The 27,704-nt window shown below is 37.6% G+C and overlaps 1 protein-coding gene across 2 annotated transcripts in view; it reads right to left on the bottom strand.

Moving 5' to 3' along the window:
* LOC118002822 (breast cancer metastasis-suppressor 1-like protein) overlaps positions 1–13,829 on the bottom strand; it is a 30,428-nt gene extending 16,599 nt beyond the window's left edge. The window contains exons 1-5 of one of the 2 annotated variants that reach the window (XM_034993418.1): positions 13,570–13,639; positions 11,175–11,267; positions 10,473–10,563; positions 5,770–5,897; positions 4,128–4,207 (exon numbers count right to left, since the gene is read on the bottom strand). In XM_034993418.1, coding sequence (XP_034849309.1) covers positions 4,128–4,207; positions 5,770–5,897; positions 10,473–10,561 — 297 coding nt within the window. In that variant the 5' untranslated portion in view covers positions 10,562–10,563; positions 11,175–11,267; positions 13,570–13,639. Of the gene's footprint in view, positions 1–4,127; positions 4,208–5,769; positions 5,898–10,472; positions 10,564–11,174; positions 11,268–13,569 lie in introns of both variants that reach the window. The other variant, XM_034993417.1, reaches the window with a different exon arrangement.
* Positions 13,830–27,704: the final 13,875 nt, after the last annotated feature.

Here is a 27,704-nt window from a genome sequence, read left to right on the forward strand (position 1 = left end):
AGATATTGCATGATACCACTTATATAAGGTATATAAACTAGCCAAACACATAGAAACAGAGAGTAGCCAAAAGCTAGGGAGAAAGGAAACTGGGAAGTTGCTGTTGGGTGGGTATAAAGATTCAGTTAAACCTCATGATTAAGTTCTAGAGGTCTGTATTACAACAGTGTACTGATAGTTAACAATACTGTATTGCACAGTTAATATTTGTTAAGAGGGGTAGATCTCAATGTTAAGTGTTATGTTGTTGTGGTTTTTTTAAGATTTTATTTATTTATTTATTTGACAGAGAGAGAGAGAGCAAGCACAAGCAGGGGGAGCGGGAGAGGGAGAGGGAGAAGCAGGCTTCCCCACTGAGCAGGGAGCCTGATGCGGGACTTGATCCCAGGACCCTGGGATCATGACGTGAGCTGAAGGCAGACGCTTAACCATCTGAGCCACCCAGGCACCCTCAATGTTAAGTGTTCTTACCACAGTTAAAAAAAATTTTTTTAAAGAAGAAAGTAAGAAAAAAGAAAAAGATAAAAGAAATTCCATAGGAGATAAGTTTCTCTGGGAGCTCTGGAATCATGAGCATTCAGTCTCCAGGACTGTACCATCCTTTTTGATCAAAGGAATCCATGACAGTGGACGTGCCTTATGGGGCATTTCATCATCGGTACCTTTGGCCTCCAGATCTGAAATGATGAATGACTTTACTATTTTGAAAGGAACAATATGTGGATTTTCTTAGGACATAAAGAAGAAAACTAGTAACAAAAAAAATAATAATAAAGGAGGTATTAACAAATCCACCATCACACAGAATTCCAACATACCTTCCTCAGTAATTGAAAGATGAGGAAGACAAAAAATAAGAAACAGTAAGTCCATACTTCTATAAATAAATGAACTGAAAGAGTTACGAGGAATGAGATACTTGCATAGTTTCAAAGTACTTCTCCCTAAAATACTTATTAATCACAATGTGAAAAAAAAAAATTAAGCGTACTGAGAGAAACCTGGAAGACACCACTTAAATCGAGTGATCAAAGTGTATATCACCATAATGGTACATATCAAAATTGTGTGCTGCCTGAGAGAATTCAGTGAGAACACATCACTACTGTGATATTCTTACTGAGAGGCAAAACCCACTTCTAATCATGAAGAAATAGCAGACCAATTCAAAACTGACATTCTACATAATAACTGGACTGCAGTTTTCAAATTTGTAAAGATCATGAAAGGAAAGACTGAAGAATTGTTCCACACTGAAGGAAACTAACAACATGACAACTAAATGCAATGACAAAGACACTAAGTGATTCTGAATGGATCTCTGCTATAAAGGGCGCTGTTGGGACAACTGCTCAAACTTAAATGGGGTCTGAGCATTAGATGGCAGTAACATCAATGTACATTTCCTGATTAAGATGACTGTAGAATCGTTATACAAGAGAATGTCCTTCACTTGTTGTATTCAGGGGTGATGGGGCATCATGTTGCCAACTCATTCTCATGTTCACCAGAAAAGTTCTTTCGTACTTTCTTGCAAATTTTCTATAAGACTGTTAAAAATATATATATCATAATGACAAGATGTACTAAGCACTGACAAAACTGATGGCTGCAATCTTAAATATATATTTCTCTGAAAGAGAAAAATATGGGATATTCCTAACTCATTTTATGGATCTTGAAATCAAATCAAGGACAGTATGAGACTTAAAAATTAAATCTCATTGACAAACATAGAAATGAAGCTTCTAAACAAAATATTAGCAAACTGAATCTGGTAATTCACAAGAAAAATAATTTCAGAAATTCAAGGATGGCTTAACATTAGAAAATACACTAAGAGCAAAAAACCGTGACTGATTCAATAGATATAGACCAAGGATTTAATAAAACCTAAAACCTAACAACCATTCCTGGTTTAAAAAAAAAAAAAAAATCTTAGAAACAAAAGAAAATTTCCTTAACTTGGTAAAAAGAGTATTTATCAAAACCCAATAGTAAATATCATACTTATTGGAAAACCATAAGAAGCATTCCCTTAAAATCAAGAACACAACCATGATCTGCTTTCATTGCTTCTATTCCATGATGTTCCACCAGTGTCATTAAGACAAGTAAAACAAATAAGAGGAAGATCAGAATGGAAGAAACAAACTGCCATTTTTCACAAATGACATTATCTACATGGAAAATCTAAGAATCTGTAATTAAATCATTAGAATTAAGAAGAGAGGTAGATATGGTTGGATATAATATCAATACACAAAAATACTTTTTTATACAGCAGCAGGAAATAGTAATTTTTTAAAAGATGTTACTAGGGGCGCCTGGGTGGCTCAGTCGGTTAAGCGGCTGCCTTCAGCTCAGGTCATGATCCCAGGGTCCTGGGATCGAGCCCCGTATTGAGCTCTCTGCTCAGCGGGGAGCCTGCTTCTCCCTCTCCCACTCCCCCTGCTTGTGTTCCCTCTCTCGCTGTCTCTCTCTGTCAAATAAATAAAATCTTTAAAAAAAAAAAAGATGTTACTAAACAACAAAATATTTTAACAATAGCAAGTGTAAGAAGAGCAAAGTAAAATTATCAGTTTATTGAGATATCAAGGCTTACTAGACTAAAAGCAGTAAAGAAGGTATTATGCTACCAGTGCATAAATAGTCCAACAGATGAATGGAACAAATTAAAACAGCTAGAAACAAGCTGCCATATAAGTGGACATTTGACATAAGAGATGGGGAGAAAAAAGATGGAATTGCTGATTCATGGTAAAACAATGGAGTATAGAATAAACGCTGTTGTCATTACCTATCTATATGCAAAAAAAAATAGATCCATACTTTATATCATATGCAAAAATTAAAGGTAAAGGTAGCAATCTAAATGTTAAAAAGCAAAATTTCAACCTTTGAAAGGAAAATGTGTCTTTTTACCTCAAAGTGGGAAAGACACAAAAAGCACGTATCATAAAGGAAATATGATAAATTCAGCTACATTAGAATGTACAACTTTTGTTCATCAAATCATCAAAAAGAGTGAAAAGGCATCCCATTGCCTGGGTAAAAATATTTGCAAAGCATATAACCAGCAAAGTATTTGTATCCAGTATACATAAAGAACCTCTACAGTCAATGAGAAAAACATTAATAGGTGTAAGTAAGGCATAAAGGCAAAAGATTTGAATAGGCACTTCTTAGGAAAACAAATCCAAGCAGCCAGTAAACATCAAAAAGATGTTTCATCTCAGTAGTAATCAAGAAAATGAAACAACACATTCCATCATTTTTATATCTATCTACTCTTAGTATTTGAATAATTTACAAAGATATAGTAAAATAAGAACAAATTAAGAATCATTATAGAACTTGTTCTCTTATTTCCACGAGTGTTTTTATGATCTTGTCTAGGTTATATGAAAAGTTATTTGCAAAATTAGGTTTTTTAAACACTATTCAAATAAAGAGAACATAGAGAAAAATACATCTATTTTTTTCACCATAAATACAGAATTCTGCCCTAAGATGTGGAAATAGATCTAGAGAGCCAGATTAATAATAAGCCCAACATTCTTTTTATTTTTTTTTTAAAGATTTTATTTATTTATTTGAGAGAGAGAGAATGAGAGACAGAGAGCATGAGAGGGAGGAAGGTCAGAGGGAGAAGCAGACTCCCGGCTGAGCAGGGAGCCCGATGCGGAACTCGATCCCGGGACTCCAGGATCATGACCTGAGCCGAAGGCAGTCGCTCAACCAACTGAGCCACCCAGGCGCCCCTAAGCCCAACATTCTAACTGTACCACTGGATATACACTTTTTGAGTCTTAATTTGAATAGTATACTAATTGCACTAATATTTTCAGCAATGCCAAATGACATGATCATTACAAAGTCTTTTTAAGGTAACCGTTGCAAAACTAAAATTCTCTCACTTAGTTCTTTTCTATCGTCCCTTCTTTGTGTCCTATTTCCAATATAGCTTCCATTACAGCTGTATTTAAAAAAGAAAATTCACAAGTGATAAGCTAAAGTACAATTGAATTTTGTTTCATTTATTTTATTTACCTTTTTAACTACTGCACTCAGAAAAAGACTTGAAGAGTTGAAATTAGCTTAAAAGTTAAGTAAAATAACAGTACCTCACAATGCTGGCGAGAGGCTTGAATTTCACATTCATATTTGTTCTTTACAGATTCTAAGCAGAGCTCTCTATAGATTCCTGCAACCAAACACAATCACTCTGATTATGTTAGCAGTAATGAGATTCATTATCACTTCCTTACAGGAATTCTGTCCAACTGTTTTTATAAGATGAATCAGGAAGAAACTGACAAATGATTTTAGCTTAATCTTTAAAAACAAAAAGGCTCAGTTGAAATATATATCAAAGCAGACTGGAGAACTAAGAATTTAAGAACTAGGAAGAAACTGCACTGCAAATTTTAGTTCTTACTCCATTCTTCTAAAGAACCTCCTACAAGTGTTTGATAGAGAATGATCAAAATGAAAATAAAACTCCTTTCCTGTGTAAAATAATCTCTTAGGACTCATAATGGAAATAGTCAATAAACTCTGGTTTCATTAATCATATCTTCTCAAAGTAATAAGTAATAACCAACAAAACAACTATTTTTTAACTATTATTTATTTTCAGAGTCCAAAGCTTCCAAGAAGGTTAAATGTATAAACCGATAACAACAAAATGCATAAACTGATATGATGTTTGAGTGCTCGTGACAGAGCTTTATCTAGAGAATGGATGCTCAAGAGAGGTTACTTAGAGCTACCAAGACAAAAGTATAAAATAGGCAACATGGCTGTGCAAATACACCATCAAAAAATAGCAAACACAGAGCCTTAGATATATACCAAACTCAATGCCATAGTTGACTCTAGAAATGTAATTCTTTCTTATGTAGTAAAGGCATGGGACAGATATCTAGAACTAGGCCGTTAGCAACACATTCACACATACACACTATTCTTTGTACAATCAAAAAGTAAATGAGGCCACACAGTAGAAAAGTGAATAAGTGACTCAAGTAATATTTCCTAAACATCCAATAAGTCTCACTTAGTCCTTTTAGAATGCCAAAGAAAATTAAGGACTTGTTTCCTTTTCAGGGTGTGCTAATAAGCCAATATGCAAAGACAGCAAGTATCACATCATCTACATATTTAATATTAAGCATTCGAGAATAAAATTTGGCTTAAGGTAGATTTAGTACAAAAAGAACTTACAATGAACAATGCCTTAGACGTTACATAATAGGTGCAGGAACATCAGTGTCCCCCAAAAAGAAAAAAACCAGCATCTTCATTAGTTAAAATTCAGTTTTAGTCTTAACTATGAAAAATCATAAGTCATCTTCAAATAGATATATCCCTTGTCATCAGTGCTAGGACACAATTCTGAGGCTGGATCCCAATTACAAACCAAAGACTGAGTACTTAAATTGAATCTCAATTTATCTAATAAGAAATTAAACTAAATAGTAACAGTTGCTCTTAATAAAAGCATCATGTTTCTAATTGTTTTACATGTGGAAGTATCTTCTCAACAACACTGTAAGCGATCTTAGGACTTTTTTTTGATCCCCCCACAGCAACAGAGGAAAGCAAGAGGCATTGAATTAATAACTGTGGGCTGATTGAGTGAAATACTCTGCTCACTGTAAATTTGTGATTTCATTAACAAGAAACACTCACTTGACAAATACCTTTCAAATCTAGTGAAGAGTTCATATTCTACTATATGGAAAAGATGTTTCACTTTCCTACCTGCTACCTTTGTACGAATTTGCATATTTTCTTGTAAAGTTGCCAGTGGTTCCAAATATTCTGGTGCTTTTCCAGCTATGACTTCTTGTAGTTTTGCATCCACCTGACTTAATCGTTCTTTATAAAGTCTTAACAAAGCAAAAGTTAAAATATTAATTTTAAAAGCCCAACAAAGGCTAACAATTTACCATTTCTATACATTCTCTCTTCCTAATATCATTCATATTCTAACAACCTACCAAATGTATTTTTCCTTAATCTCAAGTGAAAAACTCAGTTACATTATTTGACTTTATGCATGTAATCACAAAGTAGATATTTTTCTTTTTTTTTTAGATACATCATTCTTTAACGATTAATTCACAGTACAAAAAATACAACTAAGATACTACTTTTTTTGCACTCTAGATTTTGGTTTTGTTTTAACTGCAGAATAAATCAATTCTAGGAGAAAAGGTCATTTAAACACTGTGCTTAAAAGAAACAAAGAAATCATTTTGAATAATTACTGGTCGTCAAAATAAGTAATTCCCTGGCTTCTCTCCATCTTTCTTGAAAAGGAATGCGTGTTATATTCGGCCTACATGGTTTTTACAAAGAGGAAATAGAGTGATGGAGGTAAAAACCAATGGCTACTGAACTTGTGATCTAGCATTACCAGTTTGTCTGGACTGCAAATGAAGAAACTATAACAAAAGCAGTTGCTCGGTGGATGGGAAAATGAAAAATGGGGTAGGAGACCCCTGCTGCTGTATTTATGAATGTACATACAACTACTCTAATTTGCCAGCTGTCACACCAGTAACTTTACCTTGATTATCAATGACTGAGTACTTGAGACAACGCATTGTTTATTTTTGGCAATAATCCTGCAGGATAGCACGCTTTTTAACAGGAAGATGTTTACATTGTCATTCTTTATGAAAGGTACTTTTAATCCTGGCTTTGTGGCATTTTAAAGATATCCTAAAACTTTCAAAGCAGATTAACAATTTAAGACCACTGGGGTATTTGAGTGGCTCACTCAGTAAAGCATCCTACTCTTGATTTCCACTCAGGTCATTATGATCTCAGGGTCGTGAGACTGAGCTCCGTACAGAGCATGGAGCCTGCTTAAGATTCTCTCTCTCCTTCTCCCTATCCCCTGCTTGTGCGCGTGCACTCTCTCTCTCAAAACAAAACACAATTTAAGATCATTTTGTAAACTCTTTTTTTGCCATTCATTACTTTCTCATAGGTGAAGAATGTGTCATAAGGAAGGCATGTAGTAACTGCTAAAAGAAACCACTGATTCTGGGATGCCTGGGTGGCTCAGTCAGTTAAGCATCTGCCTTCGGCTCAGGTCATGATCCCAGGGTTCTGGAATCGAGCCCCGCGTCGGGCTCCCTGCTCAGTGGGGAGCCTGCTTCTCCCTCTCCTCCCGGCTTGTGCTCTCTCTCTCCATCTCTGTCACTATCTGTCTCTCTCTCTCTCAAATAATTTTTTTTAATAAAAAAAAAAAGAAACCACTGATTATGCTTGTAGGTGTTACTATAACTAGCAGTTGGCTTTTGAAAATATTACAGTACCTGGCTTTCATATAAAATTCTCCTCTTTCCTCTTGAAAATATAAACCAATACAATTAGGACAATTAGGGAGCAGGATGGGGATGGGTTAAATAGGTGATGGGGATTAAGGTGTGCATTTGTGATGAGCACCAGTGACAAATGGAATTGTTGAATCACTATATTGTACACCTGAAATTAATATAACACTGTACATTAACTGGAATTAAAATAGAAACTTAAAAAAAAAACAAGATAATCAATCTTGGTGCTTATAATAATTATAATTAGCATAAAGATTTATATGATGATTCTGAAGGAATTGAGCAAGTTTGGGTGTTAATACAATAAATTTTTTTTAAAACAAAAATGGAAAAATTATCTGAGTTAACTGCCAATAATACATTATCATATCTGGGTTAAATTTTTCTAAAACTCAAGATACAATGATAAACGAATGTGTAAAGTCAGAAAACTACAACATGATACTTATAATTTTTGAAATCATAAATACAACTTTGGGCAATATGCTAAAAATTTTATGAAAATGATGACTGAACCCCTGAAAAACATCAAACTTAAAATATTGATAAGGTATCCCTAAAGGGTGAACAGCAGCTTGAATGAACAGGATATGTGAATTAACAACATTCAATTAACAACCCTTTTAAAAGAATAGATTCCTCAAAACCAGTATCATTTCAACAACCTTGGAATTCAGAAACAAAATCATCAAAGGCAAGAATCATGAGTTCCTCACCAGCAACCACAATACTATTCACAGAGTAGAATCCCAATTCATGTTTATTGGCTACAGACATTGAAATAAATGGAAACTTAGGTGGTGTAAGTTCCTCTATCTTTTTAAGGAGGTAGAAGAAACTTCCACTAGTATACAAACTGCAAATGGTGTATTTTTGCCCTATGAAAGGAGTGCTATTGGGCGCCTGGGTGGCTCAGTTGGTTAAGCGACTGCCTTCGGCTCAGGTCATGATCCTGGAGTCCCTGGATCGAGTCCCGCATCAGGCTCCCTGCTCGGCAGGGAGTCTGCTTCTCCCTCTGACCCTCCCCCCTCTCATGTGCTTGCTCTCTCTCATTCTCTCTCTCTCAAATAAATAAATAAAATCTTTAAAAAAAAAAAAAAAAAGAAAGGAGTGCTATTATGCCCTATGGTGCTAGAACAGGAGAAGCAGGATAACTTGTTGTTGTTGAAGCAGGATAACTTCTTGGTTTTTTTTATTATTATTATTATTGTTATATTTCCCACCTCTTCTAAAGAGGATTTGAGACAGCTTACAGAGATATACAGTACAATAGAATAAAAATAGCAATGAGGCAAGTGGGGCAGATGAAAAGATAATTATAAACCTGGTGCAAAGATTAATTATTTCTAAAACATATTTCTGAATACCAATTCCTTGAGAAATAATCCTATTAACAGTGGTAATGGGTCTACTTTTAATACTTCCTGAGATGAATGAGGCTGGTGGGGGGACCTGGCTTGTGGTCATAATGAGCCATGAAAAAGCAAAAATCAAGGCAACTGCCAGCCCCATGATGAACAAGATTAGGCTTAACGAGTAACTAGCTGCAAAGTGTTCCTTGGTAGTATTTTATACTAGAACTATACAGTAATTTTCACTTCTTGGGAAACCATAAAATATACTTTAAAAGCTCAATAGGCATATCTTAATTAATTGTATGAGAATTATTCCTTCATGGCTTACCTGTACTAAAATACAAAAGCACAAATTTGCTTCCTCTTTTGCAGAATGATCCTGGATGAACTCTCCACGCTGCCCAAATAATGGATCCTTTGGGGATCCAAACTAATTTTAATTTAAAATTAATAATGTACATCTTTAGAATAAAAAAAAATGATACCATGTTTTTTAAAGCCAAAATTTTAAACTTTGGATTATTTATATTACTTTGTTGCACTAGCTTGAAACATTTATATATTCACCTCTCATACCAATGAAAGTTAAGACCAGAAGTGGCATAAACAGGATTCATTTAGTAAACAAATCTGTCCCCTTTTAGCCTAGCAATTCCATATATTAAACATGTCTTCATCTCTTCCTTGGGCCTCTCTAGGGAAGAAGTAGGAGAACAGAATAAGCAGCAAAATTATGAAGAATTTATGAAGAGCCAGCTTCTGAATAAATTAGGGTGTCCATACTTTCAGAAGTTTCTTTCATTTACAATTCTTAATATGTAGCTATGCCCCATGACCTTGCCAGCAAGATTCAAAGTAAAAGCTCACCTTTAAGATTTTTTTTTTATCTGCATCTGCATCTATTCTGTTTTCTCAAATCACTGGGGCCCATTCTTGTGTAAGCAGCTGCTAATAAGAGTTCGGGTTTTATGAAGAGGGGGAGAAAAGAGTATCTAATAAGCACCCGCTATGTACCAGCCAAAACTAAGAATTTCACATACTGCTCATACAATCCTTACGGTTAATAATAAAAAAGCTATTATTATACCTTTTTAATCTGTGAAGAAGGCCTGGATTCAGAGCCTATGCTTTTTCTACTCCACTATATTTCCTCCAAAGTAATGTGCCTTAGTGGAAGGAACGCCATAGTACTAGGAGGCAGAAGGCCTGGCTTAGTTTATCACTTCCAGATGAACTATGGGCAAATCACTTCACTCCTCTGAGCATCAATTTTCTCACAGGTAAAATGGAGATAAGGTTATCTTCCAACCTTACAGAGCTGCTGCAAGAAGCAAACTAAATAATGTGAAAACATGTATGCACTATCCAATGTTGATATAAACAAAATTCACTATGCCATTTTTGGGAAATATTTTCTTACTCTAAAATTTTAAAAAATGCTATCTTTACCCAGTTACTTAACAAAGAAATGAATGAAGCAGATTAGAACCAAGGGTGCAACAACCCAGGGAAAACATTTTAATTACCAACATCCATATAGAAATGTTTTTATACCCCCCAAAAAACCTGCCTCAAAACCCTTAGTTGAGTTAACGAGGTCTTCAGCAGGCAAACCACAGTTGAAGCCTCTTTCAGATCAGTCAGTCCCATAAAATACAAAAAGGAAAATACTTCAGAATGAATATAATTTCTCTTGTGCTAATATACATGTGACATGATTGAGATTCAGTGACAATGACCTTCTGACATTACTACTTACTGATCCTTGAGATCGGTAAACTGTTTTTCTAGATTGGACATTTCATCTAAACATTCCATTCTTCTTCTTTCACAGTCTTCATCATCCATTTCTGTTAATAAAAGGCAAAGAGCAAAGAAAAAATTAATTTTATGTTCCAAGTTATCTGAATGTTAATTAAAATGGTAAAAAACAAAACAAAACAAAAAACACACACCAAACTATAATATGAAGTTAGATATGCAAGACCTATATTAAGCCTTAAGAAAAAATAAACATTTACCCAAAGTAACTTCCACTGCAGGTTTTAACGTAAAATACAAATGAGAATTAGAGCTATAGCAATCTCTAGACCTTCTTATTTTTATTCATTTTTAAATCATCTTAAAGGGCTGACATCAAACTATACTATATGAAGTAATTAATCCACTTTTGGTTTATTTTTCATCAACTCAACAGAACTTAAGCACTAAAATGATTATGTCCATTAAAGGACATTGCTCAAAAACACTTTTGGAATTCTTATTTCAGAACTGCTTACATGACTAATTTGCCAGTCACATAAAGAAGAAAACTAATCTCATTCTGTTTTCCACAAGATATCTTGGTCTCCTACTCATATTCTCATTATTCCCTCTCCCCCAAATTACTGTCAGTAAGTGAGAAAAAGGAAAATGAAGAGAAAAACAAGCAAACTTTTGAAGGAAAGCAACTGTTAATTACCAGCTCTCTCCTATTTTCCATATCTTCTATTTTTACATCACATATATTCAACACTTCAGATTAAGTGAAGCACAAGATGATCTGCATCTTGATCTGCATCAAATAAAGGTCAAACTATGAGAAAGAGTTAAATTATGTTCAGTTATTTTCATACAGCAAGGAACTATAGGGTTCATTTTTTTTTAACTTTCCCAAAACAGATTAAAATTATTTCTGGCTCTTAATAGCTTAGTTTTTGGCTATTTAAAACTTGGTCCCTCAAGATGACTCACTTCCCAGTATCTCTGGATAGTAGAGTGTTTTGTTTTATTTTGTTTTGTAGCTTTAGGACCTGCTCAGTACCAAGGTTTGAGAAGAATAAAACTGTGGAAGTTTAACATGAAAGACATATGGCAGAAAAGAAATGCTTTCCCAAGAAGCAAAACTGCATAATTTATTTAATGTCTTTGCGTTTAAAAAACTTGACTTTTGTAGTTCAAATTATTATTACATTCTTCAAAATTAAGTTGTCCATTATTTTCTGGGATGGAATAAAAATCAGTGAAAAATCACAAAAGTCAGCATAAAAATTAACAAACTGATGTCATTTTGTGAGATCCTAGCTCCCATCAAAAAAACAACACTTGAAGAGCAAGCATTTTACAGATCTAGAAAATATATTCACATACAGCCTAGATGTTCTTTCTCTGTATTGCTCACTTACGAAATCTCACCTGCTTTCATGGCTAGGCAGATGACTTCCAAGTTATGCTTCCTATCCCAGGCAGGTTCCAATGCCACATTTCCATCTGTCAGTTGACACCCTGACTTAAATATACCACCATCACCTCAAAAGCAACATGTCTGAAATATTCTAACTTCCATCTTCATCTCAAATCTTTCACTTTTCTATTTCTATTCAGGCTATTTCCATTCACCTTGTATCTGGGGTTTTCCTCTTACCTTCACTCCTAATAAACTTGCATACATCAATCTTGTTTTGTGCTTTTTAAAAATCTTTCACATCTATACCTTCTTTTCCTTTTCTAGCTCAAATCCTTCTCCCAACAAAACTGGTTTCTCACTCTTTTGAATAAGCCTAAACTCTAGCCTTTGCTTTTCTTATATTCCTCCCAATCCAACATACCACCCCAACCCAAATTCTAGCCATTCTTCAAGATAATTAAAATAATCCCACCTTTTTCAACTAGCCTTTGCTGGCCACCGTATTCTGAAAAGATTTCCTCTGTCTCTGAAATCCTATAGCATTGTTTACAGTTAAGTATTCATTTGGTAGTTTACTCAAGTACTGATTTATGACAGCTGTTTAATTGAGATCAGATCATAACTATTTATTTATACCTCACACTGACTGGTGCCCAGTGCAGCTCAAGAAAATCACTCATAAATGCCTATTTGGGGATGGCAATTTATTGATTGAAATTACATACTTCCATGAAGGTTTGCTTTGAAAGAGAAACCTGAAAAAGAGTGTATCAGGGCAATAACAGACTGTCATCAAATCCTTGCTTTACATGGCCAAAATCAGGCCAAGACAAAGAAGTTTAAGTTTCATCCTCATCATATGGAATAAAAGAAAAAGAATCCAGGCAATCACATATTCCATTTCTTTTTTAAATAACCATCCTAAAAGTTTGCAGAATTGACCTATGATGTTAATCTGCCCTCCAACCGCAAAAACCTGAAAGAGCCCAAAATTAGAAAAGATCACAGGGAAGAAAAGATTCGGAAAATTTCAGAGCTGCCCCAAATCAGCCAATTTATATGCATATGAAGATCCAAAATCACCCCTCATGTCGCGCTCTTCTCAGTCTTGCAAAGTTCAGAGAGATACTGTAAATGGGACAGCTACAAGTCAGCCCCCGCAGGAGCGCTGATGTCAAGTGCTGACTGACAGGCTGACTTGGAAACTGAGATTAACAAATTCTAAACCAGCCAAGAGCCGGCACAAATCTAACCTCGGCCCTGACAACCCACCCACGTTGAGAGGGGTTGGAAAGATAAAAATAAGGAAAGAAGTCATTGGTCTGGGGCTAAGAGTTATTTCCGAGGTCTCCTAAACAAGTTGGGGCATTCCGGCTTTGGTCCACAGCCCCGGGCACTGCCCGGAGGTCCCCAGGGCGGGTCCGACGGCGAGCAGGACCGCGCGGCGTCCCGGAGCTGGGCGAGCCCAGGCCCGCGCCGGGTCCCGCCCCGCCAGCAGGGACCTGCCGGGAGCCAGGCAGCGCCCCACGACGAGTCCGGGTGCTGCCGAGGGCCGGGAGCCAGTCTCCGCCCCTTTCCTCTCTTCCCCGCCCCGCACTCCCAGCAGGACGCAGCTGCCCGGCGTGCGGAGAGCGGCCTGGCGTGCGCCCGGCGCGAGGACTCAGGGTCCCGGCCCCGGTGGGTTGCACACCTGAGCTATCTCCATCCTCGGAGACCGAGGAGCTTTCCGTGTCCTCGTCCTCTGAGCTGCTCCCCTCGTTTTCGGCGTAGTCCACCTCCATCTCATCGTGATGGTTCGTTTCCTTCTTATCCCCTCGGGAATGGACTGGCATTTTCCAGCCGCGCCGTCGCTTCCCACTCCCGGCGCCCAGCCCAGCCACCGCCGCTTCAATGAAGGGCGCGCCGAACGCCCCGACCCACCCAGCGGCCGAGCGCGTTCTGAACCCCCTCAGCTCCTCCCCGCCCCCGGCCCGAGCCTCACAACCTAACCCGCAGGCTCTGCGCTGGGAGCTCTGCCATTGGTGGAGGCAGTCCTACGAGCCGGGGGGCTGGGGCTTGCCCTGCTCGGGTATGGTTGGTTGCCCGTAATTACGGCGCGGCCTTGCAATGTGTGTCGGGAGTCGTAGTCCTTACTGCTCAGACCTGCAGGGGCTGCCGCCTTCCAAGCTTTGACAGCCCTGTTCATTTCTTGCTTGTGGACTTCAAGTCCCACAATGCACAAAACCTGACAGACTCGATCGCAGTTTATAAACTAAACAGAAACAGATTGTGTGAATTTGGTCTGTATTTATTCTTTTCCCGCCAAATGATTGTCCGAGCTCCCTGGCTATCCAAGATGTTACTGTCAGATATGAAAAGGTCTTTTGCCTGAGGGTTTTCCTCCTCGATGAGCCTGGAGGAACTGGAGAAACTGCTACCTAAGCACCTTAATTATACCACTAATAAGCTATTATATTTAATTAATAACTGCGGACGATAACTTGCACTTTCTATGTTGCAGAAAAATCTTTAAGTCGTTCTTGAAACATTTGCAACCAATAATATAGAGGGGAAGGAAGTTTTATCTTGGCATTTTCATCTAGTATTTTTTGCATTCATTTTTTATTACAGACAGAATGAAGATGCCACCAGGCTTAATTTAACTTCAACTTTCTTTCTTTCTTTCTTTTTAAGATTTTATTTATTTATTTTTGCGAGAGCGAGCACGAGCGGGGGGGAGGGGCAGAAGGAGAAGCAGAGTCCTTGCTGAGCAGGGAGCCTATAGGGGACTCCGTCCCAGAACCCAGGGATCATGACTTGAGCCAAAGGCAGACATAGATTGAGCCACCCGGGTGCCCTTAACTTCAGTTTTCGATGAAAAATACATATTTGACTCAATGAAATGTTAGATTTTCTCAATGATAGGTAAAATAGACAAGGAAGACTCAGTAAGTATCATAATACATTATAACTCATATTAACTGACTACTTTTACCCTGTATCAGATACCTTGGTAAGCTCTTTACATGAATCATAATGAGTTTAATTCTTAATTTAATAGCTCTGAGGTAGGTACTATTATTATCCCCATTTTACAGATAAGGAAACTTAATTTGCAGACAAATCTAAAAACTGTATTTTAGCCACTCTTCAGAAGGCAGAGCTTCTTCTTGAAGTGGCAGTTTGCTATTAAAATATTTCATAGAATATTGTGCATTGTACAGCATTTATTTCTCCAACAAGGTCCAAAGACATTTCAAGGAGAATGGTAAGGGTATCAAGGCATAATTGCATTAAAATTAGATTTAGAATTTAATGACAGAAACCATTTCAAGTTCTACCCATTTCTACAGGGTTAAATCCAAATTAAGGGGCTTTTATTATCTAGCGTCAGCCTACTTCTCTTCTTCTATGTTCTCCAAAACTGAAGTCTTCAGTTGCTAAACACACAAAACTGTTTCCCATTCCAATGTCTTTGCACACCTTGTTCTCTCTGCAATCCTCTTCTACTCTTTCTTTTTCAAAGACACTTTCTTGACAACATGCATCACCAACCCAGCACCTCCACCATTCAGTAGGCACTGGTGTTCCTTCAGACTGCTGCTGTATTTTGTACTCTGCAACTTTGTATTTGTTTTCTATCATACTGTATTGTGAATTTTTTAGCGGCTGCATCTCACCTATTGGATTGTGAGTTCCTTGAGAACAGACACTGTCTTAGTCTGGGATGAGATTTCAAAGGCATAAAGTAAAGGCAGGTAAAGTTAAAAGATAGCTGGAAGGGTGCTAGTACATACATGCACATTATGTAAGTGGTGTGGACTAAAAAGGGGCAGCTGTTTTAGCTCCAGCCAATTGTTATTATATCAGAATTCTGGCTTAGATGCTGGACCTTCCAATTTTTGAGAGAGACTAGGTATTTAGATCTCTATGTGAACTATCCAGATTTGTAAACATTTTCTCAGGTGTGTTTTTTGTTATTGTTGGTGGTGATGGTTTGGTTTGGTTTGGTTTCTTAAACCCCAGACCAAACAAAAACAGCTGTGGGTAAAATCCCTGGCCTGGCCGGCTGAGGAGATAGAGCAGGAAACTATTGATCTCGGGGTTGTGAGTTCGAGCCCCATGTCGGGTGTAGAGATAACTTTAAAAAATAAAATCTTGGGGCGCCTGGGTGGCTCAGTCGTTAAGTGTCTGCCTTCGGCTCAGGTCATGATCCCAGGGTCCTGGGATCGAGCCCCACATCGGGCTCCCGGCTCTGCGGGAAGCCTGCTTCTCCCTCTCCCACTCCCCCTGCTTGTGTTCCCTCTCGCTGTGTCTCTCTCTGTCAAATAAATAAATAAATAAAATCTTTAAAAAATAAATAAATAAATAAATAAATAAAAATAAAATCTTAAAAAAAAAAAATCCCTGGCCTCTGTTCATCTCTGTTCTATCAGCAGCTAGGAGAGTGTGTGTTAAATAGAAACAATAGCTTAGATTTCTGGTCACTCTTTCCATGCATTAATTCATTTAATCGTTATAACAACTTTATGAAGGAGATACAGTTATGCCTTCCATCTTGTAGAGGAGGGAACTGAGGCACAGAGCAGTTAGATTGTGTGGCCAATGTCACACAGCTAATAAGTAGCAGACTTACAGTTTGAACTTGGAGAGTTGGCCATCAGAGCCTGTACTTACCCACCAGCATACAGTGCCCCTCTAGCAGGTGCTTTCTGTTTCTGCTGTTTAAAGAAAAAAACGGAAGTTGGAGAGGGGGCATGGATTCTAGCCCTGCTTCTGCTAGTCACCAACCAATTAAATCTGGCAAACCACATAATCTCTGGTCAGTTGTAAAATGAGAAGGTTGTATTAGGTTATCTTAAAGTTCTCCTCCAGCTCTAAAGTTCTGGTCATTGTTACATTTGGGTTTAAGGCAGACAGAATAATAGGACATTATGCAATTAGAGTTACATGATGGTGTTTTGCTTAAAAGGAGAGTTTCTCTCCCCACTCCCCAAAGAGATTTTAGAAAAGATGTGTAGGGAATATAAGAGGAACTATAAGAAACAAAAATTAATAAGGCTGGACAAGAATATTGTCCATTTAGAAAGGACAAATTAATGTAAAGAAAGCTAGGAAAGCAGAATGAGGTTTCCTCAATCAAGGCAGTTAAAGAGATAATAATGATATTTTACATTTAGGTAGCAATTTGCCTTTTACATAGGCCTTTACACAATCATTAGATACATCCTAAGTCTCACTTTTCATTAATCCTTTCATACTTATTCATTTATTGTCATCAGCAAAATCCACTCTTTCTTCATCCTCTCCTCTGAACAGACCCTTAACTTTCTTGTTCTAAAGGAAACAGGGCTCTCCCCTAAGACCCTGCTTCCTTTGCACCCCTGCTCCAACTGAGCCTTGTCATGGAGTAGATATGCTCTTTGTCCACCTTGTTCCTTCTGGATGATCCGTCTCTCCTCTCCCTAAAAACCCCTAGCTTTTCATCAGGATACCAAATAGTATCTCTACTTGTGGCTATCATCTGCATACCCTCAAGGTCAAACCCCACCCCCTCGTTTTTTGAAGATTTTAGCTCTTAGCTCATTCTCTCTAATGGAATGCCTGTCATAATTCTTGGTCATTTTAGTATTTAAATAGATAATTTTATACCACTTCATTTCCTATTAGGTTTGCTTTGGTATACAGTAGACATAAAATAATTTTGACTTTATCCTTCTAGTCTTCCTCCCATATCTTCTTTGGGGTAACTTTTTAAAATCTTTTTATTGTGGGGCACCTGGGTGGTTCAGTCGATTAAGCATCCACCTCTTGATTTCGGCTCAGGTCATGATCTCAGGGTCTGGAGATTGAGCCCCGTGTCAGACTCTGCGCTCAGCACAGACTGCGCTTGTCCCTCTCTCTTCCCCCAGCTGGCAGTCTCTTGCTGTCACTCTCTCTCTCTCTCAAATAAATAAAATTTTTAAAATCTTTTTATTGAATATTTTAATATTACATTATAATTTAAACACATAGTAAATTATTCAGCATATTATATGTATAACATGGTACCCATCTCTAAGCTTTCTCAAATCTTATATATTACCACATTTGCTCCAGACCCCACCTCAATCCCAAGTCTTCCCTTCCCTTTCCAAAAGAACCATTATCCTAACTTTGGTGCTTTTGATGGCCATCCACGTGTACATACTATTTTTGTATATGTATGTATCCATAAATAATATATAAGATTATCTAACATGTTTTAAAGTGCTCATATTTTAAAGTAATACACTACACATCATCCTACAACTTCCTTTTTCCTCATCAATATTGTGATATTTATCCTCTGTGATATGGCTAGCTCCAATCCAGTTATTTTAACCTGCTGTAAGGTATTCCATTGACTACATATATTCCATTGAATGAATATTTTAAAATTTATCATTTACCTGTTAATGGACATTTAGGTTGCTTCAAAATGTTTTGTTATTAAAAACAGTTGCCTCAATGAATATTGCTGTATGTATCTTTTGGGCCTCATGTGTAAGGATTTCTCTAGGTCACTGGTCTCCACAGTGGGGCGTGGGTATCAGGGAGTATATCCTGGAGGACAGGAAGAAAATATTAAAACTTCCATTTGTATAATTTTCAATTTCATCTTTGTCTGGAATAAAGTAGATGTTCAGATGCAGCTAGAAGTCCCTTTTTTTTTTTAACTCTGTTTCACCCTCATGTTCTTGTGCTTGTTTTTAATCAGGAGATCCTGCCTCCAAGGGGAGGCAAACTTAATTCCAATTGTCACCACATGGTGGAGCTGAGATATCAATGTACAATCCACAAACCTTGTCCCTACTGATTGACTGGCCAGATACTGGTAGCTGGAAAAACAAAGGCAGAACACCAGAGGCTACAACTAACAGCTAGTACTCAAATCAAGGTAAACATTTTATTTTTAAATTTATTTTTTAAAAGATTTTATTTATTTATTTATTTATTTATTTATTTATTTATTTATTTATTTGACGGAGAGAGAGAGTACAAACTGGGGGAAGGGCAGGCAGAGGGAGAGGGAGAAGCCGACTCCCCGCTAAGCAGGGAGCCCAATGCAGAGCTCAATCTCAGGACCCTGGGATCATGACCTGAGCCACAGGCAGACGCTTAACTGACTCAGCTACCCAGGCACCCCCAGGGGAAACATTTTAATCATTCAAACTAAAGGGGTTTTAGGGACCTACATTGACAAATAGCAGATACCAAATTATGATTATACCAATTATATGAGACCATGATTTCAACTGCTTAAGAATGAAACCCCCTAAAGGTGCTTGAAATAGCCTGTTCACTGGCATAGGACCCAGTCTTGTATTAATTCTCTATTCGCAGAAATTAATTCTGGGATTAGTTCAAGTATAAATTTGATGACATTTCTGTCAGCCTACTTATGCTATTATTATTATTCCACTGTCTCATGGCTCAAATTATCATGTTCTTTTCTGTGGGCAATATCCTTTTTTTTTTAAGTAGAGAAATTTTATTTTTCTCTAAGATTTTTCTCAAGAGTAAATAGTTTGTATGCAGTTTTATTTTTATTTATTTATTTATTTATTTTATTGTTTTATTTTTTTAAAGATTTTATTTATATATTTGAGAGAGAGAGACTGAGAGAGAGAGCACATGAGAGGGGGGAGGGTCAGAGGGAGAAGCAGACTCCCTGCTGAGCAGGGAGCCCGATGCGGGACTCGATCCAGGGACTCCAGGATCATGACCTGAGTCGAAGGCAGTCGCTTAACCAACTGAGCCGCCCAGGCGCCCTGCAGTTTTATTTTTAATCTACATTGTTCCTCTAAAGATAATTTTTCTGTATAAAGTGGGTATCTTTTGTTTTGGTCTCCCCACCATCCATCCCCTTTCTGAGGGAATAGCTTCCCAACTTTCCCTTCAAAAACCCCCTTTGCTCCATTCAGCCCACATGGCTCAGGTGACCAATCAGAATATTCTATTCTCCTAGTTCAGGGATGGACATGTGGACAAACCTAGGCCATGATGGGCATTGCCAGAACTTTTATTGGAGTTATCAGGAAGGAGTTTTGTCCTGTGGAATTAAAAGTTCTATTATGCCTATGAGCTTAAGTTTTCTAGGGCCATTTCTCCTTCCACGTGTGACTGGAACAGGGCAGCAGGGATGGGAACCAACATAGAGGACAAGCAATGCTGAAATAGAAAGATTCGGGCTGACATGACTTAAACGCCTGAATCTGTATGTGTTCAGTGTTAATCCTTAGAGTTTCAGTTACATGAACCAATACATTCCTCTTTTTACTGAAGCTGTTTCGCTTGGTTTTGTTTGGCACATACAGCTGAAAAGTGTTTGGACTAAAACAACTAAATTTTTATTTAAAACATGCATGTGTTTTGGATGGAAGCCATGAATATTTTTATTTTTTATTTTTTTTTTAATATTTTATTTATTTATTTGACAGAGAGAGACAGTGAGAGAGGGAACACAAGCAGGCAGAGTGGGAGAGGGAGAAGCAGGCTCCCCGCTGAGCAGGGAGCCCGGATGTGGGGCTCGATTCCAGGACCCTGGGATCATGACCTGAGCTGAAGGCAGACGCTTAACGACTGAGCCACCCAGGGGCCCCGCCATGAATATTTTTAAATATCCCGTTGTAATTTCTTATCTATTCTTGTTAAAAGTCCCCCCTCATATTCATTCGTATGTTAACTATCTAATGTACCAGCACTAGGTACTGTGCTGGTTTCAAGAGATTTATTGGTAAACAAAACAGATACAGCCTATGCTTGCATGGAGCTTACAGCAAAGTGGAGGGATAAATATTAAGAATTCACTATACAATTTGAGATATGCTTTCTGTTGGTGTTATGGGAGTATAAAGCATGAAGACCTGATTAAGATGAGGAGTGTCAGGTGAGGCCTCTCTATTTCAGGCAAGACTTGAGAAGTGTGTAGGGGTTAGCCCAGCTAGGAGGGAAAGGAGGAATATTATAAGCTGAAGGAATACAGTATGTAAAGTTCTTGATGGAGGAAAGTGCTTAGAGTGTTCATGTTTGAGGAATTAAGAAACCACTGTGGATGGTCATTGGTGTTCAAGGTTGAAAATGGCATGAGGTGAGGTTGGTAAAATAGGCAAAGGCCACACCTCACAGGGCTGGGTAGGGAGTTTTTAAAAATCAAAATGCAGTGGGCTGCCAGTTGGGAAGTTTATAGGAAGAGATGATTAGATTCTTGTTAAGATTACATTAATTTTAAGATCAGATCTGAAAAAGATCACTGGGATGCTTAGTGGAAAATATATTGGATAGGAATAAGGGAAGGAAATAAATCAATCAGATGCTGAGGTAAGATAATAGTGGCTTAGACAGGGCAGAGGCTGTGTGGACAAATTTGAAATAGCTGGGAGGTACAATCAAAACTTAGTAATGAATTAAATGAGAGACAGGATATAGGATATAGTTTACTTATATCCCTTCTCTTTATTTTTTTTGGGGGGGGGGAGGGAGAAGGGAGGGGCAGAGGAGAGAGAGAATCTTAAGCAGGCTCGAAGCCCAGCACGGAGCTCGATCTCACAACCCTGAGATCATGACCTGAGCCACTATAATATTTCTTCTAATGCTTCTTGACTTATGTGTGAATGTTGCCTGTTTTCTCTAAAAATTAAATCATAATCTATGAAATTACAACAGAAAGAGAGTACAAAATACATTGACTTTGGAACTGATGGTTTAAAAGCAGTGATGGTCAAAATGCTTGGGACTTGAGCATAAAGACAGTGGCACCAAAGTGTACTAATATTCTTTGCATTCTTCACTGCTGATTTCACTTACAAACATCCTTGATGAAGGAGTAAAAATTATTCTTTATGAAATCCCAAGTAGAGAGCACACCTCTTTTTAACATTTTCTTTGGCAAAACGGGAAGTAGCATCAAGCACGAAAGCTGCACACTGAAGTGCAGTGGTGGTCTTAAGGAAAAACACCTGTGCAATTGAGTTGTGATCTGACAGCAGCGTGATTCAAGGAATGGCATTTTTCCTGGAATGAACGGACAAGCTGACATTATTCAGAGTTGGATATCTGGCAAATATTTTCACAAAAATCAAATAAACAAAGTGAGACTGTTCCTTTTAGTAAAACAGTTGGCACTGTTGGTTTCCAAAGATAAAATTCAAGCTTCCAAATGAAAATTAGGAATTTGGAAAACTTTTATCCACTGGGGTGAACATAGAATCCAATCCTTTTTTTTTTTTTTTAAAGATTTTATTTATTTATTTGACAGAGAGAGACACAGCGAGAGAGGGAACACAAGCAGGGGGAGTGGGAGAGGGAGAAGCAGGCTTCCCGCAGAGCAGAGAGCCCGATGCGGGGCTCGATCCCAGAACCCTGGGATCATGACCTGAGCCGAAGGCAGACGCTTAACGACTGAGCCACCCAGGCGCCCCTAGAATCCAATCCTTAAAAGATTTTCCAATGTATGTGATTTTTAAAGATTTATATTGCTTAATGAACTGTTGAACTTCAAATTGATATTTGAAGTATCTGCATAACTCAGTGCTATTTTCCACATAGCAATTGCATAATATTACAAAATTATGTCTAGGTAGAAAATGCATTTAAAGTGCAAGAGTTTAATGTACAGATACAAAAAGTTTACTGATATGCTTTCATGTTCCACATTGCAGCTAATCTTTAAGAAACTACCACGTGTTGATTTTAGCTTAGTTTTAGTGTATTGTTGACAATTATCTGAAAAATCTATTAAAATAATCCCCTTTTTGGGAACCCTCTTACACTCTTGGTGGGAATTCAAGCTGGTGCAGCCACTCTGGAAAACAGTATGGAGGTTCCTCAAAAAGTTGAAAGTAGGAGTGCCTGGGTGGCTCAGTTGTTAGGCATCTGCCTTCGGCTCAGGTCATGATCCCAGGGTCCTGGGATCAAGTCCCGCATCGGGCTCCCTGCTCAGCGGGAAGCCTACTTCTCCCTCTCCCACTCCCCCTGCTTGTGTTCCCTCTCTCACTGTGTCTCTCTCTGTCAAATAAATAAATAAAATCTTAAAAAAACAAAGTTGAAAATAGAGCTACCCTATGACCCAGCAATTGCACTACTAGGTATTTACCCCAAAGATACAAATGTAGTGATCTGAAGGGGAACCTGCACCCCAACGTTTATAGCAGCAATGTCCACAATAGCCAGACTATGGAAATGTCCATCGACAGATGAATGGATAAAGAAGATGTGGCATATATATACAATGGAATATTCAGCAATCAAAATGTGAAATCTTGCCGTTTGTGATGACCTGAATGGAACTAGAGTGTATTATGCTAAGTGAAATAAGTCAATCAGAGAAAGACAATTATCATATGATCTCACTCATACGTGGAATTTAAGAAACAAAACAGAGGATCATAGGGGAAGGGAGGAAAAAATAAAAGAAGACAAAATCAGAGAGGGAGACTCTTAATTATAAGAAACCAACCAAGGGTTGCTGGGGGAGGGCCGTAGGAGGATGGGGTAACTGGGTGATGGACATTAAGGAGGGTACGTGATGTAATGAGCACTGGGCATTATATAAGACTGATGAACCACTGAACTCTACTTCTGAAACCAATAATACACTATATGTTAATTAATTGAATTTAAATTAAATAATAATAATAAATATTTCCCTTTTCCAATTACATATCTGTATGAGGCCACAAATTTTTCTCATATACTTCAATCAAAAGAATATATGGTATCATAAGTAAGTATCCGACTATCTTCTTTTTTTGAGAGAGAGAGAGAGAGAGGGAGAGAGCAAGCACGAGCAGGGGAGAGGGGTAGCAAGGAACAGGGGGAGAACAACAAACAGACTCTGAGCTGAGCAGGGAGCCTGACTCTGGGATTGATCGCAAGACCCTGAGACCATGACCTGGGCCAAAATCAAGAGTCAGATACAACCGACTGAGCCACCCAGGCACCCCTCCTTGGTTTTAATTTTTAATAATGTAATAGGTTAGCAAAAGCTCCTGGTGGTCCTCAATAATTCTGATCCTGAAACCAAAAGCTCTAAGAACTGCTGGTCTATCTCTTGATCACTTCTTTGGGTTCTTAATTTTCTAACTGCTAACTTCAGATCTTTGCCATTTGTGTTTCATTAGGATTCACTTGGTAAGCAATGCTTCTCTTACTCTTACCATTGCAACACAGGTGGCATTTCAGCCTTCTCATTCACAAGTAATGAAACTAAAACAGATACAATGTCTAACATAATAGAAGTAAACGTACAAGGTTATATAATCAAATGCAACCAACTAAGAAATCAGGATTGCACATAATGATTTCCCTCTGAAGAGTGTGGTATGGAAAAGGCAAACCAAAAAAAATTTTTTTTCTACATTGGAGAAACTTGACAAAAAATACTTCAGCAAGGTGATCAAGGTCAACATTAATAGTGATAACTCATGCTGATAGTATGTACCATTAATATGATCTGATGAAAATGACACTTAGACTCTGTGATCTTTCTCCCTAAAATCCACAACCTTGGTCTAATCATGAGAAAAACATCAGACAAATTTCAATAGAGCAGTATCCTTCAATAAACCTGACCATTTCTCCTCAAAACTCTCAAGGTCATCAAAACTGACAAAAATGTGAGAAACTATCACAGCCAAGAGGAGCTTAAGGAGAAAGGATAGCTAAATGTAACAAGGTATCCTGAATAAGATCATGGAATGGAAAATAGATAAAAAAATAAAATCTGAATAAACTATGGAATTTAGTTGATAACATATAAGTATTGGTTTATTGACTATAATAAATACTCTAACATAAACTGTTAATAGTAGGGAAAACTGTGTGAGAGTTGGACATATGGGAACTCTTCATATCATTGGTTCAATTTTCCTGTAAATTAAAAATTATTAAAAAAAAAAGTCTAGTGAGTAAAAAGATCAGTGGTTGCCGGGGTTAGGGGGAGGGGTGAATAGGTGGAGCACAGAGGATTTATAGGGCAGTGAAAACATTCTGTGTGATACTATAACAATAGCACATGTCACTATACATTTGTCCAAACCCATAAAAAGTGTATCACCCAAAGTAAAACCTAAGGGAAACTATGGTCTTTGGGTGACAACAATGTGTCAATGTAGGTTCATCAGTTGTAACAATGTCCCACTCTGGTGGGAGATGTTGATGATGGGGGACGCTGTGCATGTGTTGGGGGCAGGGAATACATGGGACATCTCTGTACCTTCCTTTCAGTTTTGCTATAAACCTGAAACTGATCTAGTAATGTAACATGTTCGCATTTGGGAGACTGATTTCTTGGGATGTACATGGTTTTAAACTCAAGTTTTATTTTTTTATTTTTTTAAGATTTTATTCATTTATTTGAGAGAGAGAGAATGAGAGAGAAAGAACACATGAGAGGGGATAGGGTCCGAGGACGAAGCAGACTCCCTGCCGAGCAGGGAGCCCGATGCGGGACTCGATCCAGGGACTCCAGGATCATGACCTGAGCCGAAGGCAGTCGCCCAACCAACTGAGCCACCCAGGCGCCCCTAAACTCAAGTTTTAAATTCTAGTTTTCACAAGCCATATTTCAAAGAGAATTTTCTGGGGTTTTCTTTTCATAATAAATATGTCTCCAGAAGGGAGAACTTATGCTTTCAAAGGATTTTAGTATTTACATCATTGGGAAAAGAAAATCAGGCAGTTATATTGAAATTACACTTACACCAGTGTGTTTTACAATGGTATTTCCTTTTGGTGCTATGCCAGACATATAACGATTACTAATGATATGCTACATTTTTTATTTTCTAAAATTATTTCATTCATTTGCCGTTTACTGAGTGCCTGTGCAAGAGAAAGAGGTGGGAACTTAACATCCATTCTTCCATTCAACAAATATTTATTGAGCACATTTTATAACAGGCACTTTGCAAGAAGATTGGGGTACAGCTTTAAACACAAGCTATATGTTCTCTCTCCTGTGGGAGTTTGTAGTCTAGTGGGAGAGCAAATCTTTATAAACAATTACACAAATTGCTCTATTACAAATGTATGAAGGAAAGAAAAAGAATGTTATATAATATGGCAGCCATTATAGAAGTAACTTTCGATACCATTTCTCACCTAATTATCATAACTATGGATGTGGTTTACATATGAGGAAAATGAGGCTCAGAGAGATTAAACTATATGCCACGGATCCCAGAGCAAGTAAATCCTGAAGTGGAATGTCTAATTCAGAGCTATCTAATTCTAAAGATCATGATTGAAAATAGTGTATTATTTCCTGAATTTTACAAAACCCTGAATTGTACAAAACTATTACCATGATTTTACAAATGAGAAAACTGATGCTGAGACGAACTAGAACTGGAACCCAAATCCCTTAAATAATTCACTAATTTTCCCACTCTACTATAGTGCTTCCTCAAAACAAGCATGCTTTGTCCCTTTGATGATACAAACATACAAGTCATGCATGTAGGAACTGAATACATTTTTGTAAACTTTAAAAAAAAATGGTAAGACTGTCATTGAAACAAGCTCCTACTGAGCAAAGTATGGTTTTTTAAACATAATTTTGGCAAAATTTCTTACAGCTCTCTTCTTTGCTGAATTAAAAAGAATTTATGGTAATCAAATATTTCATTGTACTTTGGACAGGGCTATTGCTATGGGTGAGAACGTAGGAGGAAAACAGTTCTACAAACAAGCAGCTTCACTTTTCCTGAAATTATTTTATAGAAGTTTCCAAGAACAGTTTTAATTTATACCACCCAGAATTTCACTGATTTTTTTCAGCAAATGCAGATTCTTTGGCTATCCATCAATGTAATAACACATCTTGAATTTTTCTTTGCAGAGGAAAAACATGCACAACATATCCATGTTTAGGTGGGGTACAAGTAAGGAAAAGAGGCTTAAAAAGAAAAAAAAAGAACACAAGTAATAGAAAAGGAAACCGAGATTAATTTTGTAGAAAACATAAATAGCTCTGCCTAAAGGTCTTTTTGTTGTCAAGCTGTTTGCAGCAGAAAATTGGGATATGATACAGCAAATAGGAAAAAATATATGAAAGACAACATGTAAGTGGTATATGAAAATATCCTTAGTAATAGATTGAGGACAGAATAAATTGCCCTAACTGTAGCCTCCAAGTTTATCTTTCTGCTTGAGTCTCTGGTGACCACAATTTATGCTCATTTTCATGGATAAATCATGGAAATGTTTAATAAAGCCTACTTTTCTTTTTCTTTCCCCTTTCTCTTAGTCTTTGCATCTTTGTTCTTATCTCAACCATATGCAATATTCTGATATTTTAAGACCCTAATAGCAATTTTACACCCACAGTTGAAATAGATCAACATAAAGGATTTAAAAAATTCCACCTTAAACTCTGAAAAACCCATCCCTATGAATCAAAACCTGCAAAGTAAAGGATTGGCTTTGCTTACATTCTGGTCTGCCCCTGTTAAGCATTGTTTCTCCTTTCTTTGTCCTCCTATCATCTTCTCTGTTCCTCTGGTGACCACCCCCAACCCCAAAACAGGTTACTGTTCCTGAACTGACAGCAGAAACAGCAATTCTGTTATTTACATAAATTCAGTAAATGCTTACTGAGTGCCCGGTGTTGATTCATTCTTGCCATAAATATGTATTGATTGCCTACCACATGCCAGGTACCACTGAAGAGGGCAGAGACAGAGACAGAGAAGAAGGAGAAGAAGGAGGAGAAGAAGGAGGAGGAGAAGGAGGAGGAGGAGAAGAAGAAGAAGAAGAAGAAGAAGAAGAAGAAGAAGAAGAAGGAAGAAGGAAGAAGGAAGAAGGAAGAAGGAAGAAGGAAGA

This window comes from Mirounga leonina, unplaced genomic scaffold, assembly GCF_011800145.1.
Source record: "Mirounga leonina isolate KUSES-001 unplaced genomic scaffold, KU_Mleo_1.0 Mir_83, whole genome shotgun sequence".
NCBI lineage: Eukaryota > Metazoa > Chordata > Mammalia > Carnivora > Phocidae > Mirounga > Mirounga leonina.